Consider the following 18,140-nt stretch of genomic DNA (forward strand, 5'->3'; position numbering starts at 1 on the left):
TGTGTTCTGCTGGCTGGTTTATAGTTTCCTGTAGGATATGCACTTGTGATGAAACAAACTGGGCTGCTTAGCGATGCCTACCACCCAGCCAAACACTCCTTCTTGGCCTTGTCACTGAGGCCCAGCCAGGCAGAGCCAAAGCTCCATAGCCATCCATGGTTTGGGGTTTTTCTCCCTCACTAAAACATTGTGGTCTTGGCTGATTTCATTGTTTCCTGTGTTTGTCTGGTAAAGAAAAATCTGGTAAAGAGGAGAGAAGAGAGGAGTGGAGCGGCATGGGCTTGGGTTTTGAGGAACCCCCCCCCCACCCTTTCGCTCTCTCTCAGATTTCTCCACACTGCATGCAGCTGAGCTTAGGACCCAGGGCTGGGATAAAGACTGGCTTTGTTCGTCACTGAATGGCATTAGACATGGGCTGCCTATGGGGTCACCACTGAGCTTTAGCCTCAGAGAGAGAGAGAGAGAGAGAGAGAGAGAGAGAGAGAGAGAGAGAGAGAGAGAGAGAGAGAGAGAGAGAGAGAGAGAGAGAGAGAGAGAGAGAGAGAGAGAGAGAGAGAGAGAGAGAGAGAGAGAGAGAGAGAGAGAGAGAGAGAGAGAGAGAGAGAGAGAGAGAGAGAGAGAGAGAGAGAGAGAAGAGAGAGAGAGAGAGAGAGAGAGAGAGAGAGAGAGAGAGAGAGAGAGAGAGAGAGAGAGAGAGAGAGAGAGAGAGAGAGAGAGAGAGAGAGAGAGAGAGAGAACCTCCGTGTCATAGGGACAGGACCAACGATTATTCAACAATACACATCCAACTGAGAGCAGAATAAAAATATTATTTTGACCCTGATCATATAATCTGAAAAGAGAAGCTATTGTAACTCCTTACATGTCCCGCAGCAAGTATTTTTTCTAAAATGAAACATTTTCCTTTTTCTTTTTTTTCCAATCTCTGGGCTGACTGGGCACCTCTTTGTCTATTGATCCTCGTGTATTTCTCATTAGCACTTTGGAAATCTGTGTAATGCATCCTCTTTGGATGGAAGGAAGGAGGGAGGGAAAGAGGAGAGGGGCAGAAATGTCTATTGTTATAGCCACTGTCCGCATTTATGACATGGCCAGAATTCCCTTGGTTCCTTGTGCCACAGGTCAGAGTTCACACTGTATGGGCCTATAGCATCCTACTCTTGACTCAATCTTTTCTCCAAATTCATGGTTCCCTGAATGATGGTATTGTTTGTCCAATTTGTTTGCTCCTTTAAAAAAAATTTTTTTTTACGATGTAAAGGTTTTTTCTTCTCCTGTGTGTCTCATTAAAAACAGAAAGATTCCATGCTAAATGAAATCTGGAACGGCCGGTGGAAATTCTCCTGGGTCTGTAGCTGACCCCAGAGTGACTGGGCACCTTGTTCTTAAACACTAAGCAGGGGGGAAAAGAGAAATCCTTGACTCACTGTGAGCTCAATGTGAGCCTTCTATACCAGTTGTAAAATGGCTTATTCTTCTGGTCACCATGGTGACAATTAACAGTGTTTCAAGGCCTTTTGTTCCAGACCCGTTTGAGCAGAATTTTCTCAACCGGGGTGATTTTCAGTACACACACACACACACACACACACATACACACACACACACACACAAAACAACTCCACTCAACAACTTTAGTGCTTCCATTTAGCATAAACAGTCTAGAATTATATCTGAATCAAGAGTTGATGTTTTCCTTTTCCTCTTTAAGAACACACTGAATATTTCTTCCTGTTCTTTCATGGCTGGAGCTTGTCTATCTATCAGGGAGACAGGGCCCCTCTCTCATCAGCTGTAGAGGCTGCAGACTCTCTCTCTCTCTCTCTCTCTCTCTCTCTCTCTCTCTCTCTCTCTCTCTCTCTCTCTCTCTCTCTCTCTCTCTCTCTCTCTCTCTCTCTCTTTCTCTCGTCAATGGAGGGTTTTGTCTCTCCCTCCTCTCCCCAGCCCCTGTCTTCCTCTCCTTTGACACTGTCAACAGCAAATTGTAGGTAGTGAGGATGTTGGCGTGGCACCACATCAACGAGCGCCCCCCACCCCAAATTGATGAAGTAATTATCATATTTGTCGGCTTTGTTTTCTTAAGGTTTTGTTGGTTAAAGAGAGCACATTCCCCACTGAGGATGCTCTTAAGTCAATCTGTACCACCACAGCGCACTATTTTATGAGGTAGAGGTGGCCCATTGCATTGCTAGGCTTTATAAGCATTGAGTTTAACAAGCTTAGTATTTACAAGCACTGGAATGTGTGAATACTCTGTTTTATTAATGTCATCTTTATGATTTAATATGTGGTAATGTTTCACCTTAAAAAAAATATATATATATATTTAGATTGTACGATGATGTATACGCACAATACACCTGTTATTAGTGTGTTATTGTTGTTCCAATAAACAGTATATTGGTATTATTTTGGCAGCTAGCTGCAGAGTCCATTGTACTTTGTTGGATGTTAACTGTGAGTTTTCATAGAGGCTGGTTTGTGGTGGCTGGCAGTAATGTGTTAACTATATAACTGTGTATAAATTCATTTAAATACGGAGGCATTCGACTCACTTCATGGAGTCTTACTTCTGTTGTCTCAACACGTTACAGACTCTGAGCAAACTTTAATTTAATGGATAAGATGAATCTACAAAAATGCATTAAATGTTTTCATGTATGACTGCATTTCTGCTGACATTTCCAGTCTTTCGTACTCATTAATATGTGGAATGAATTAAAGTTATGATTGCTTGTTGATTTTCCTCATCTATTTTCATGTGACTCTCTTTTTTGGAGAGCACACAGTTCTTTTCCATTCCACCCCCCTACCCCCCACTCCATTCCACCACGCCCCCTCTCTCGCTTTCTCTCAACCCCTCATAGACCCGTCACTCCAACTAAGTTAGACACTTTTTTTCTTAAAGCTCGTCTTCATCTAGCGTCAAGTCATAAAACTGTGCTTGATTGTTGTGTTCAACATAAAATTGAGTATATTTTCACATAATGACAGCAATTGCACAGGTGTACTATTGGTGTACTATATTACATGTTTTATAACTTCATCCTATGATCCTTCCAAAGCTATTTCACAAAGTTAAGGTATGCAGATCCTTGGCTATTCTAGCTTAGACAGAGACTGGAGGCTATAACTCACCAGTGCGTTCAGTGTATTTTATCAAAGATCCTTCTCAGCATTAATCTCAAAGTTTGGATCTCATGCATTTTAATCACTTATCTACTTTATTCTCCTGTAATGTTTTGACTTTCGATCAATGATGTGCCATTTTTAAACAAAAGAAGACTCGTAAAGTCAATATTTGCTGTCAACAAATAAATTGTATCACTTCCTGATAGTTAGATGGTAACACATTTACTTTTACAGGCGGCGCTATTAAAAATCTGAAAGGGATGAATGGCTTCAGAGGAATTGTGATACCATCTCCATCAAAAAATCGACAATGAAAAATGGTTCCTGGACTGATGACAGTTCAAAAAAGGAAAAAACAGGAGTACATTTAAAATATTTAAATGTGGCTGGGCTGTAATGATAAATGACAACCGAAAACTAGAATCAAGTAGCTATTGATGCAGAAAATGAAACGGGAGGGAAGAGAGAGAAATTAACCAAAAATATGTGAGATTGAAGAGTGTCAATTTCATACTGTTAAAGTAAGCTTTTCTCCAGCCATTTAACTGAAAATGTCAGTTCCGAAAACATATTCCATCTTAGAATGTTATAGTTTATGTACACTAAATATGAGTTCCGTGCTATTGTAATGCTGTTGAAAGAATTTATCCCTGATTTCCTTCTTTGAGTAAGATAGCTTGTTGGTGGAGAAATAAACTCAGACAGACAGAGAGAGATAGAAACAGACATGCTCAGTTTATGGCACAAAATATCAGAGCTTTTTTATTTTAAATGTCTGTTTGCCTTTGTGTGCAGCAGGGGGGCTGCACTGCTGTGTTCACCAGTTTAATGGATGACATAGTCAGTGCTGTGGATTGTGAGCAACTCTACAGTACACTATGTACTCCAATGTGTGCAAATTGTGTCTCAAATAGCAAATATCCCTTTCACAACGGACATCTTTTCCTGCAATTAACTAGCTCTTTGCAGGTACTGGTTTCTGTGTGATTGATGGAAATTAAGGCGGTTAAAATGCACTCTCACGTCTCTTAGTGTGTATCTCTCTGCTTAGCAGTGCATTAGATTACATACATGTAGTCAGTGCTGTGGATCTCACCTCTACAGTACAGTGAGGGAAAAAAGTATTTGATCCCCTGCTGATTTTGTACGTTTGCCCACTGACAAAGACATGATCAGTCTATAATTTTAATGGTAGGTTTATTTGAACAGTGAGAGACAGAATAACAACAACAAAAATCCAGAAACACGCATGTCAAAAATGTTATAAATTGATTTGCATTTTAATGAGGGAAATAAGTATTTGACCCCCTCTCAATCAGAAAGATTTCTGGCTCCCAGGTGTCTTTTATACAGGTAACGAGCTGAGATTAGGAGCACACTCTTAAAGGGAGTGTTCCTAATCTCAGCTTGTTACCTGTATAAAAGACACCTGTCCACAGAAGCAATCAATCAATCAGATTCCAAACTCTCCACCATGGCCAAGACCAAAGAGCTCTCCAAGGATGTCAGGGACAAGATTGTAGACCTACACAAGGCTGGAATGGGCTACAAGACCATCGCCAAGCAGCTTGGTGAGAAGGTGACAACAGTTGGTGCGATTATTCGCAAATGGAAGAAACACAAAAGAACTGTCAATCTCCCTCGGCCTGGGGCTCCATGCAAGTTCTCAGCTCGTGGAGTTGCAATGATAATGAGAACGGTGAGGAATCAGCCCAGAACTACACGGGAGGATCTTGTCAATGATCTCAAGGCAGCTGGGACCATAGTCACCAAGAAAACAATTGGTAACACACCGCGCCGTGAAGGACTGAAATCCAGCAGCACCCACAAGGTCCCCCTGCTCAAGAAAGCACATATACATGCCCGTCTGAAGTTTGCCAATGAACATCTGAATGATTCAGAGGAGAACTGGGTAATGTGTTGTGGTCAGATGAGACCAAAATGGAGCTCTTTGGCATCAACTCAACTCGCCGTGTTTGGAGGAGGAGGAATGCTGCCTATGACCCCAAGAACACCATCCCCACCGTCAAACATGGAGGTGGAAACATTATGCTTTGGGGGTGTTTTTCTGCTAAGGGGACAGGACAACTTCACCGCATCAAAGGGAAGATGGACGGGGCCATGTAGCATCAAATATTGGGTGAGAACCTTCTTCCCTCAGCCAGGGCATTGAAAATGGGTCGTGGATGGGTATTCCAGCATGACAATGACCCAAAACACACGGCCAAGGCAACAAAGGAGTGGCTCAAGAAGAAGCACATTAAGGTCCTGGAGTGGCCTAGCCAGTCTCCAGACCTTAATCCCATAGAACATCTGTGGAGGGAGCTGAAGGTTCGAGTTGCCAAACGTCAGCCTCGAAACCTTAATGACTTGGAGAAGATCTGCAAAGAGGAGTGGGACAAAATCCCTCCTGAGATGTGTGCAAACCTCGTGGCCAACTACAAGAAACGTCTGACCTCTGATTGCCAACAAGGGTTTTGCCACCAAGTACTAAGTCATGTTTTGCAGTGGGGTCAAATACTTATTTCCCTCATTAAAATGCAAATACATTTATAACATTTTTGACATGCGTTTTTCTGGATTTTTTTGTTGTTATTCTGTCTCTCACTGTTCAAATAAACCTACCATTAAAATGATAGACTGATCATTTCTTTGTCAGTGGGCAAACGTACAAAATCAGCAGGGGATCAAATACTTTTTTCCCTCACTGTATGTCCTGTAGTGTGCAGACAGTGTCCCTCATCATCTTACCCATGTCTCTCTCTCACGTGTCTGTCCCCAGGGGAACAGTGTAGAGATGAGTATGTGGCACCCTAAGAAGACACACATCCTGGGCTGGGCCGAGTGCCTGCGGAGGAGCGGAGCACAGCTGCCCCCGGACTTCGACGAGCGCGTCAATGCCATGACACACAAGTGGGACCAGCTGCAGGTGAACACACACACATGCCGTAACACTATTCCACCTTCTGTACTGTTAATACTGGAGATCCAGAAAAAGAGACAGAATGGGTCAACATGATGATATGACCTTCTTGTGGGTAACTCATTGTTACCTGCATAAATAAAACAGTTGATCTGCTGTTTTTAGGTAAATCAAAAGGAACGCGCACCAGGCCCCCCGCCCTGCCTGTCCCCCAGTCAGTCCCGTTCAGACTCCAGTGCACTAATGCGGGTCAATATCCCACCTGAGAGCCTGTCTGTGTCTCAAATGGCATCCTATTTCCTATATAGTGCAGGGTTCTGGTCAAAAGTAGTGCACTATGTAGGGAATAGGGTGCCATTTGGGCACAGGCCCTCTCTCGGTTCGCAGGGAACCCTGTGGAGATGGAGCTGGCTAGCAGCTCAATTGAAGTGAGTGAATCAGGATAAAGCCTTGCTGCTACGCCTCTGAAATGATGAACAGGCCTGGGGCTCCTACTCTTTCTCCCACCCCCAAACCCTCTTATCTATGCAACACATGAACACTACACCAAATACAGTACAGTAGCTAGGTACCCTGCCTTGTCTACCCCCCACCATCCACCCCCACCCCCCTGCTTAGAGGGCGCAGCTCAGCTATATCCATATCTTGGATATCAGCCAGGGAAGCAGGAGATGGTATCGGATCGGAGACGCCTGCCTGCTCTAGTCTTGATGATCCTGTTAATGGTACGGTATGGCTGGCTTGTTGATCCTTATCGGACCGACTGGGGTTCAACTGTGCATTGCTCTTAGAGGCTAATTTTAGGTTAATCACTGTTCATCTAATCTCTGAACATGAGAAATATAATTGCTGGTCTCTCAATTAGCAGGGCATGTTCCTGTTCTAGTAGTACCCCAAGCAGCTTCTCCTCATATCCACCCTTTCGCTCTCCCTGGGGTTGACATGGTTTGCGTCCCAAATGGCACCCTATTCCCTATATAGTGCACTACTTTTGACCAGGGGCCCATAGGGACTATATAGGGAATAGGGTGCCATTAGGATGCAGACATGCACTGATCAAACAACATGTAATTATCAAGATGCCAACAACTCAAACAAACATACCTGGTGTCATTTCTGTAATGTCTGAGTTCCAAGACATATTTTCCGCTATAACACATGAATACATAGACCTAAAACAATGCGTACTCTCGCATAGAAGAAATTAGTGTGTGTCTGTGTTTGCACACATCTGTGTGTCTGTGTGTCTGTGTGTGTGTGTGTGTGTGTGAGAGTGGGTTGGTTTCAGCTAGATAAATATATATATTATTTTCCAAAGCTAAAGAGATGCTGTTTGGAAATTAAGCAACAAACAAGTTTTATTTTCCACCACAGCAATCAGCGATGATTAAAGTTCTATTGAGTTTCCCAAATAAATGTGTGACGTTCGAACAGGATGCTCATGCATAAACAAAGTTCTGTTTAGCGAAGGAATATTTCTTTGGTCTGTGGTGAGTGGCATCGGGCAGAGAGCCGCTACAATGGAATGGCAGTGGTGCGGGGAGTTTAATCTGCAAATTTCTGCTCCCTGCACTGCACATTACGCCATCTCAATTGCATATTAAACAACCCTATCAAGTCAGGCATTGGCATCTGCTGTGCTGACACAAATTGTGAATTAAATGAAATTGATGTCCTCTGTCGTATATATTTATGAAGACAGACCATTCTCTGAAGTATTCTGCTTATGAAGAATTTATGATTGCAAACTGTTCCAGAACAAAATAAAGTGGCAATAAATTCCTTTTTTTGTGTCCCTGACCCTCCAAGGGCATTTGGGTTCACCTCTCTCTCTTCAGCGCTCTGTTCATCACAGGGCAAAAACAATGGCTATATCTGGAGTCCATTGAGTGCTTTCAAATTATCGATATTCAAACGAGGAGAGGAGAGAGAGAGAGAGAGATGGAAGAGAAAATGAAACAGAGAATGAGAGAGAGAGAGAGAATGTTAGGGAGGGATTCTTGTTAAGGGAGGGAACGTATACGATGCTCTTTGCTGGGAGGCAGCCACATCAGTAAGTCCAGAGGACACTTATGGTGTTTTGAGGTACAGATAATCAAAGTAGAACGTTATTGGAATCAATATTGAAAATCCCATACAGTGGAATTGTTTACGGTTTATGTGTGACTCATATCACCTCACTGACAATATCTTAAAGCTAGGTGTCCTCTCCTATTTTTAATTTCCTACTCCATCATTTCACATCACAACACTGTAGTATTAAGTGCTCTTTTGTTTCTCACAGTGACTCTAAAACATGCAAGTCAAACCCGTCTAGTCATAGACTCTGGACTGCCATTAACACGTTCTCTGACAGCCACACAGGTGTGTTAGCTAATATAGAAGGAGCTGTAATGGAGGATCAACACACTACAGTGTTTAATTGGTGCAGCCAGCCAGCGATCTAGCCCCAAAATGGCCACTTCATTGCTGACTCACTCACTCATAATCACATCTGTTTCCATTACAGCTTGCAAAACATCCACCAGCACACAGCACCAACACAAAGGACTGACAATTAAACCAACCAGTGTGTGTATTAATTGGATAATGGAGTGTTTTGCCACTCTACAATTGGGCTCCTCTGCGTACAGAGTTCAAGCCCTGTGTGTGTGTGTGTGTGTGTGTGTGTGTGTGTGTGTGTATGTAACTCACACACTCTGGCTCCAAAAGTAGCTATAGCGTAGCTCTCATTTCCCAGGCAGGTGGGAACTCATTCAGTCACACTCACATGTCAGTGACTGCATCCCAAATGTCACCCTATACCCTTCATAGTGCCCTACTTATGACCAGGGCACTGGTCGAAAGTAGTGCACTATGTAGGGAATAGGGTGACATTTGGGTCACAGACAGTGTCTGTCAGGCTGGGGCTATACACAGCGTGGTGCTGTTTGCTCTGCTATAGAAGGAGGGGGAAATTGCTCAGCAGAGTCCTATTTGGGAAATCGTTGGAGGGTATTTGTGGTTCTGATTGTTATCTACTCCTTTCTGTATGATTCTCTGAGCGGCAACGCTGAATATACGGCAGTACTGAAAATACGTCCAGAATTAGCCACCTTCATCTTTAGAATGGAGCAATAATAGCGGTATGATCAGCGCTGTTTGAGACTTGTTGATAGTAACAACATCTGCACATTTATTCGCTTGTTGAAATTGACAACTTGATGAGCTTTTTGCTAGAATGTAGCATTGCCAAGAGTGAAGGAAGTGTCAAACAGAGAGAGCTATCAGATCACAATAATGTTGCAATATCTTTCCCACCTGCTGTCAGTATATTAATGCAACAGTACTCTGTACCACTCTGAAATGATTGTACATGGTCGCTAACAATGATAACTGGTACTGTCACAGTCTCTAACCCTCCTTCCTCCTCTCCTCTTGGTCTCCTCAGAAGATCCTGGGGGAGTCTGTGGGGAGCACCAGTCTGCCCCAGGACCCTCGCTCTGCCCTGTCCCCTCACACCGGCAGCCTGCTGGGCCAGCTGGAGGGCAGGATCAAGGATCTGAAGGTGTGGCTGAGAGACACAGAGCTGTTCATCTTCAACTCCTGTCTGAGGCAGGACACAGAGCAGGACCTGCAGGCCTCCACCCAGCTGCAGCACTTCAAGGTAGAGACTGAGCACTGCACGCACACACGCACACACGCACACGCACACACACACACACACACACACACACACACACACACACACACACACACACACACACACACACACACACACACACACACACACACACACACACACACACACACACACACACACACATCCAGAGTAGATGAAGGCCCCCTGGGCATAACACTGTCATAACACTACTAGTGATCTGGGTCTAACTGTCACCTGGTCTGGGCTGTAGGGACAGCTACTTTAGAAAGACACTGACTACTAGGGCAGGGGTCTTCAACCTTTTCTTACCCAGGGACCCCAAGCAAACCAGCGACCCAGGGACCCCCATCATGTGTCAGCTCAAAAAAAAAATCCTCGTCTTGTCTTGTCATCAGGTGAATGATAATGGCAAGGAGAAGTAATCAGCATTTTAAAATGAATTTGGTAGATGGTGTTTCATTATTTTGCCTTTCCCACATTATACTGGGAAGAGGAAGTGTAAGATCGAATATAGCTATCTATTAGCTAGAAAGGTACTGTATATCCAAACACCTGTTGACTAATACAGCTGTTGAGCTGGTTAAACAAAGGTTAACCATGTGTTGATGTGACCGGTGGAGATTGCCTTACAAATGATCGGCTTACAAATTACCAAAGGATCAGGATTGGTGTTGATCTTTTCTTCTCTGATAATGACAGGAAAAACGTCCATAAACAAATGCTGTGCTGTCCTTATACGCCAACTCCTCTCTTCCACATGGGTACAGTAGACAGGGCCAATATAACAATACTCTTGTTTCATATAAAAGTACAATACAAGGTAAATGCAATGTACAGTTTGAAAAATGGGCCCAGGCTAGCCAACTTTCTCAATGACAGCCAGGCGTTATGTACAGTGACGTGATGTGTCCTTGAGAAGAGCTAACAGTCAGCTAAATATCGGCCAAATATCTTAACCAACAAAAATGCATTGCATACCTGAAAATGCTGTGCTGCCCTTATACGCCAACTCCTCTGAGAAGTTCAAATTAACAACGAAAGGGGACATGAATAGCCATGCCAGCCCAATGACGACATGTACAGAGAAAAGTACAGTAACTAGCTAGCATGTAAAGCATTCACAAATCAACAGATAAAAAGTTCATAGATGACTGATGTGCATACATATCACAATAGAATGGTGGGAGACCATTAGAATACACTGTCAGTGACCATATAAACTCATTAGAAGTATTTTAACGTATAGGATTGATAATGATTTTCATGGGACAATTTTACAGTAACCTACCTCTTCCACATTGATACATTAGACAGGGAAGAGGTAAGGGAGGGCATGGGATGTTTATGAGGGAGAATACAGAAGGAGAAGGTAGTGTGCGACATTAAAAAGGGCACTTAAAACAACAAAAGGAATGTACACTAATATCAGGCATGGGAACAATTCCGATTTTGCGTAATTATATTACATGAAATTCAACACTTGTTACATTGGCAAAACCTAATGTCTAAGTCGAGAAAGCTTACCAGCAGCCAGTGGCGCTTGCCGCGACGGGTACTTGCGGGTGCTTTTTCAAAGACTATGTCAGATACTCCAGTGAGTGTAATCTCTCTGTACTTTGGTCCGTTCATCTTTCCCTCTATCCTGACAAGTCTCCCAGTCCCTGCCGCTGAAAAACATCCCCACAGCCTGATGCTGCCACCACCATGCTTCACCATTTCCTCTAGACGTGGCGCTTGGCATTCAGGCCAAAGAGTTCAATCTTGGTTTCATCAGACCAGAGAATATTGTTTCTCATGGTCTGAGTCTTTTAGGTGCCTTTTGGTAAACTCCAAGCGGGCTGTCATGTGCCTTTTTACTGAGGAGTGGCTTCCGTCTGGCCACTCTACCATAAAGGCCTGATTGGTGGAGTGCTGCAGAGATGGTTGTCCTTCTGGAAGGTTCTCCCATCTCCACAGAGGAACTCTGGAGCTCTGTCAGAGTGACCATTGGGTTCTTGGTCACCTTCCTGACCAAGGCCCTCTCCCACGATTGCTCAATTTGGCCGGGCAGCCAGCTCTAGGAAGAGTATTGGTGGTTCCAAACTTCTTCCATTTAAGAATGATGGAGGCCACTGTATTCTAGGGGACCTTCAATGCTGCAGAAAGTTTTTGGTACCCTTCCCCAGATCTGTGCCTCGACACAATCCTGTCTCAGAGCACTACGGACAATTCCTTCGACCTCATGGCTAGGTTTTTGCTCTGACATGCACTGTCAACTGTGGGACATTATATAGACAGGTGTGTGCTTTTTTTCAAATCATGTCCAATCAATGGAATTTACCACAGGTGGACTCCAATCTATAAGGGATCGGGGTTTGGCTGGATCTAGATAGAGTCTGACACTTCCCCGATCTACAGAGAGGGGGAGTCATCAGACTCGATCTGTTTCACCTGAGTTCTGAGCACACCTGTCAGTAATTAGAGTAGGATATAAGGTGTGCTCAGAAGTTCAGTCAGTGCGAGGTATTGTTCCTTTGTGACTTGCTAAGCGTTTTGTTCAGAGAGAGAGAGAGATAGTTTGTTTTTGATTACCAGTGTACCAGACCTGTGCTTCGTTGTTTGACTCTCCGAATTGCTTAATCCTCTGCTTGTCTATCCCAGTGATTACCGTACTCTGAACCTGTGCCCGTGCCCTCGACTACGACTACGCCCGCTCCCTTGGTACCTCTGCCTGTCTCTGCCTTGCCCGGTTTTGACCACAGCTCGCCAGACCACGATTAAGCTATTTCCTTGTCTGTACTCTAATAAAGCATCGCAATTCTGCGATTGGATCTTACCACTCTGTCCGAGTATTCATTACAGAATACCTCGCCTCAACCATGGATCCAGCGGAATTACAGAGGCGATGGGAGATACAGGAGAAACGGATGGATGAACTCCTGCAACTACTCAACGCTGGTGCGGCTGAAGGCACCACCCCGAGCACGGTCAGTCCTCGTCATGCACCTCCGATTTCTCTACCGACTAAGTACGATGGGGAACCTGGCAAATGTCAGGGGTTTCTACTCCAGACGTCCCTGTATATGTCCTATAATCGTACTATGTTCTCCGATGACCGTAGCAGGGTGGATTTCATGATTTCTCTGCTAACGGGAAGAGCACTGGATTGGGCTACTGCGCTATGGGCAGCTGAGGTCCCCGAGTTGAATGTGGAAGTTCAGTTTAAGAGACTGTTCCGAGAGGTGTTCGACCACCCAGTATCTGGGCGTAGCGTGGGAGACCAACTATGCAAACTTCAGCAGGGCCGTCGCACAGTAGCCGATTACGCATTAGAGTTTCGGACTATAGCAGCTGGTAGCGGCTGGAGCGAGACTGCTTTGCTCACCGTTTTCCGAAGAGGGCTGCGCAAAGAAGTACAGACTGAGTTGGCCTGTCGGGGAGATATCACTGCGCTACATGAATTTATCAACATAGCCATCTCTATTGATAATTTGATAGTGCAACACAAGGTATCCGCAGTCCGGGAGCCCTCGGTCACAGGTCCTAAGCAATCGACAGAGCGGAGGAGAGAATCTGAGGAGGAACCCATGCAACTGGGACGGTCGCCCTTACAAAGTTCGGTGAGACAACAACGTCGGCAAGACGGACTATGCCTGTATTGTGGTCAGTCGGGTCATTTCATTCGTCAATGTCCGGTACGACCAAACCGTACCCCAGAATATCGCCTCGGAACTGCCAAACCGGTGAGTGAGACTCAAGTTTTCTAAACAAATGTATGTGCCAATTACCTTATAGGTCGGAGAGAGAGTGCGCAGGTTGGAAGGTCTTATTGATTCCGGGGCGGCTGCCAGTTTTATGGATATGGGTCTCGCTGAGGAATTGGGAGTTCAACTTATCCCAATTCAACCTCCCCTGCGAGTCAACGCGCTAGACGGTGAGCCCATGGGCACTGGGTTCATTACGCACCGTACAGAGGTAATAAAGTTACAAGTGGGCTCCATACACCATGAGAACATCATTCTGTTCGTCATCTCCGCTCCACGGGAGCCGCTAGTTCTCGGCCACCCCTGGCTCGTCACCCATGATCCGGTCATCTCCTGGAAATCTGGCGATATCACTGCTTGGAGTGAGGTATGTAGGGCAGAGTGCCTCAATTTACCGTGCAAAACGTCTACTGTGGAGGATGCGCAGGGTGCGGTGTCTACTGTTGTTCCAACAGAATACCAGGATTACGCGCAGGTGTTCTCCAAGGAGAGGGCTACCGTGTTACCACCTCATCGGGCCTGGGACTGCGCGATTGATCTGCTATCCGGGGCTACACCTCCTCGTGGAAGAATCTACCCTTTGTCACAGCCGGAACGAGAATCGATGAGCAAGTATATTGATGAGGCGCTACAGCAAGGGGCCATTCGCCCATCTACGTCTCCCGCCGCATCCAGTTTTTTCTTCGTGAAGAAAAAGGATGGCGGACTGCGTCCTTGTATAGACTATCGAGGTTTGAACGATATTACCATCAAAAATCGTTACCCTCTTCCTTTGATTCCAGCAGCCCTCGAGCAGGTGGGGCAGGCCTCAATCTACAGTAAACTGGACCTCAGGAGTGCGTACAATCTGGTGCGCATTAGAGAAGGGGATGAATGGAAGACCGCCTTCATCACACATCGAGGACACTATGAATATTGTGTCATGCCCTATGGACTTACCAACGCGCCCTCAGTATTCCAGGCATTCATGAATGACATTTTCAGGGACTTGATTGATCGCTTTGTTATAGTGTACATTGATGACATCCTAATCTATTCTAACTCTCTGAGTGAACATGTGTCCCATGTACGACAGGTTCTGGACCGACTCCTACAACATTCTCTGTTCGTGAAGGCAGAAAAGAGTGAATTCCATGTCACTACGATTTCCTTCCTTGGGGCCATACTCACTCCCGACGGGGTTAAACTGGATGAATCCAAGGTGCAAGCGGTACGAGACTGGTCTCGACCCCAGACGGTGAAAGAGCTCCAGAGATTCTTAGGGTTTGCCAATTACTATAGACGGTTCGTGCGTAATTTCAGCACTACCGCAGCTCCCCTGTCGGCGATGACCAGCTACAAGGGTCGCGGTCTGAACTGGACGGAGGGGGCAGTGTGTGCTTTTGAGACGTTGAAACAACGCTTTACCACCGCTCCTATTTTATGTCAGCCGGACCCTACCTTGCCGTTTATCGTGGAGGTGCACGCCTCGGAGGTTGGAGTTGGAGCCGTGTTATCCCAGCGCCAAGGTGAGCCGCCTAAATTACGACCCTGTGCTTTCTTTTCAAGGAAACTGAATTCGGCCGAGCAGAACTACGACGTGGGTAATCGTGAATTACTGGCGGTGAAGTTAGCACTGGAGGAGTGGAGACATTGGCTGGAGGGAGCAGATCATCCGTTCCAAGTGCTCACGGACCACCGCAACCTGGAGTATCTTCACAGTGCTAAACGACTGAACTCCCGACAGGCAAGGTGGTCTTTATTCTTCAACCGTTTCCGATTCACTGTCTCTTATATCCCCGGGTCCAAGAATGGGAAGGCGGACGCGCTTTCCCGACGGTTCGAGCGCGCGGAAAGACCCGTGGAACCAGAACCTATCCTCCCCAGGAGTTGCCGTGCTGGTCCTGTGAGGTGGGCTATTGATGACACTATTCAGGAGAGCCTACAAGCGGAACCAGCCCCTCCAGAAACCCCGGTGTCAAAGGTGTTTGTACCAGCTCCGCTTCGACCTCAACTGATGGAATGGTGCCACACGTCGCTGGGATCTGGTCATCCCGGAATCACTCGAACTACACGACTCATCAGCCGAAAATACTGGTGGGATTCCCTCACAGATGACGTCCGAGACTATGTCTTATCCTGCCCAGTATGTGCTCAGTCCAAGGTACCTCGTGCACTACCGGAGGGTAAGCTGATGCCATTGCCAACTCCTCAACGACCCTGGTCGCACATTGCAATGGACTTTGTTACAGATCTACCAGAATCAGAGGGCCATACTGTAATTCTCGTGGTCATTGATCGATTCTCCAAGATGTGCCGGTTAGTACCCATGACCCGTTTGCCTAACGCCACTCAGATGGCTGAGACTATGTATAACCAGGTGTTCCGGCAGTTTGGTGTTCCGGAGGATATTGTTTCCGACCGGGGACCCCAGTTTGTATCCCGGGTATGGAAGGCCTTCTGCGAACGCTTGGGCATCTCGGTGAGCCTAACCTCCGGATATCATCCCCAGGCCAATGGGCAGACAGAACGGCTCAACCAGGAAATTGGGAAATATCTACGGCAACAATGTTCGCGGCAGCCGCAAGAGTGGAGCCGATTCCTTCCTTGGGTAGAGTATGCTCAGAACTCACTCATTCACACCTCCCTACGTCTAACGCCCTTCCAGTGTGTTCTAGGGTATCAACCACCCCTGTTCCCGTGAGATACCGCACCAGGGATGGTACCGGCTGTGGACGAGTGGTTCCGTCGGAGTGCGCAGGTCTAGGAGACGGCCCATCAACATCTCAGTCAGGCCTCACAACAGCAAAAGACCTACGCCGACCGACGCCGGAGACCTACTCCCACTTATCAACCCGGGCAACGAGTGTGGCTGTCTACCCGGGACCTGCGGTTCCGACGGAGCTGCAAGAAGCTTCAACCCAGGTACATCGGGCCTTTCAAGATACTGAGACGTATTAACCCTGTCACCTACCGTCTGTTACTTCCCCGACACTACAGGATAACCCCTACGTTCCACGTCTCCCTGTTGAAACCTGTCCACTATAGCCCGATGTACCCCCCAATCGCTCAACAACCTACTACACCACCTTTGGAGGATGAACAGGACACCACCTATACAGTCCACGAGATACTGGAGTCAAGACGGAGACGAGGGGGCATCGAATATCTCGTGGACTGGGAGGGATATGGACCTGAGGAACGGTCCTGGATCCCTGCGAAGGACATACTGGATCCCACTCTCAAGGCCACTTTCCACGCTGAACACCCAGATCATCCAGGACCCCGACCCAGAGGAAGACCACCCGGTAGAGGTAGAAGGCCGTCAGGAGCCGGCCCTGGGGAGGGGGATACTATAAGGGATCGGGGTTTGGCTGGATCTAGACAGAGTCTGACACTTCCCCGATCTACAGAGAGGGGGAGTCATCAGACTCGATCTGTTTCACCTGAGTTCTGAGCACACCTGTCAGTAATTAGAGTAGGATATAAGGTGTGTTTTGTTCAGAGAGAGAGAGAGAGATAGTTTGTTTTTGATTACCAGTGTACCAGACCTGTGCTTCGTTGTTTGACTCCCCGAATTACTTAATCCTCTGCTTGTCTATCCCAGTGATTACCGTACTCTGAACCTGTGCCCGTGCCCTCGACTATGACTACGCCCGCTCCCTTGGTACCTCTGCCTGTCTCTGCCTTGCCCGGTTTTGACCACAGCTCGCCAGACCACGATTAAGCTATTTCCTTGTCTGTACTCTAATAAAGCATCGCAATTCTGCGATTGGATCTTACCACTCTGTCCGAGTATTCATTACACAATCAAGTTGTAGAAACATCTCAAGGATGATCCATGGAAACAGGATGCACCTGAGCTCAATTTCGAGTCTCATAGCAAAGGGTCTGAATACTTATGTAAATAAGGTATATCTGTTTTGCAAACATTTCTAAATAATTGTTTTCGCTTTCCCATTATGGGATATTGTGTGTAGATTGATGAGGGAAAAAAGTTATTTAATCAATTTTAAAATAAGGCTGTAATGTAACAAAATGTGGAAAAAGTCAAGGGGTCTGAATACTTTCCGAATGCACTGTGTATATGGTATAATTTCTTTCCGCAGACCACCTGCACTAGAGGTCCACGAACCCCAGGTTGAATATCCCTGTACTAGAGTCCTAGGGACTCTGAGGACTGCTACTGTAGGTATGAAGAATGAAGGTGGGAATGATCATATATCATATATCAGCACATATCAAGGAAACACAAGGGCGTTGGGCCACCACGAGCCACCAGAACAGCTTCAATGCGCCTTGGCATAGATTCTACAAGTGTCTGGAACTCTATTTTTTTTAACCAGGTAAGCCAGTTGAGAACAAGTTCTCATTTACAACTGCGACCTGGCCAAGACAAAGCAAAGCAGTGCGATAAAAAACAACAACACAGAGTTACATATGGGGTAAACAAAACATAAAGTCAAAAATACAACAGAAAATATATATACAGTGTGTGCAAATGTAGCAAGTTATGGAGGTAAGGCAATAAATAGGCCATAGTGCAAAATAATTACAATTTAGTATTAACACTGGAATGATAGATGTGCAAGAGATGATGTGCAAATAGAGATACTGGGGTGCAAATGAGAAAAATAATTTGCCTAGTAGTGATTTATAGATGACCTGGAGCCAGTGGGTTTGGCGACGAATATGTAGTGAGGACCAACTAACAAGAGCG

The 18,140-nt window shown here is 45.9% G+C and overlaps 1 protein-coding gene across 1 annotated transcript in view; it reads left to right on the forward strand.

The window, feature by feature from the left end:
• LOC121539512 (A-kinase anchor protein 6) overlaps positions 1–18,140 on the forward strand; it is a 180,764-nt gene that overhangs the window by 136,756 nt on the left and 25,868 nt on the right. Inside the window, exons 11-12 of the mRNA XM_045207426.1 lie at positions 5,915–6,061; positions 9,486–9,701. Coding sequence (XP_045063361.1) covers positions 5,915–6,061; positions 9,486–9,701 — 363 coding nt within the window. The remainder of the gene's footprint in view (positions 1–5,914; positions 6,062–9,485; positions 9,702–18,140) is intronic.

Source organism: Coregonus clupeaformis, chromosome 25 (assembly GCF_020615455.1).
Source record: "Coregonus clupeaformis isolate EN_2021a chromosome 25, ASM2061545v1, whole genome shotgun sequence".
Taxonomy (NCBI): Eukaryota; Metazoa; Chordata; class Actinopteri; order Salmoniformes; family Salmonidae; genus Coregonus; species Coregonus clupeaformis.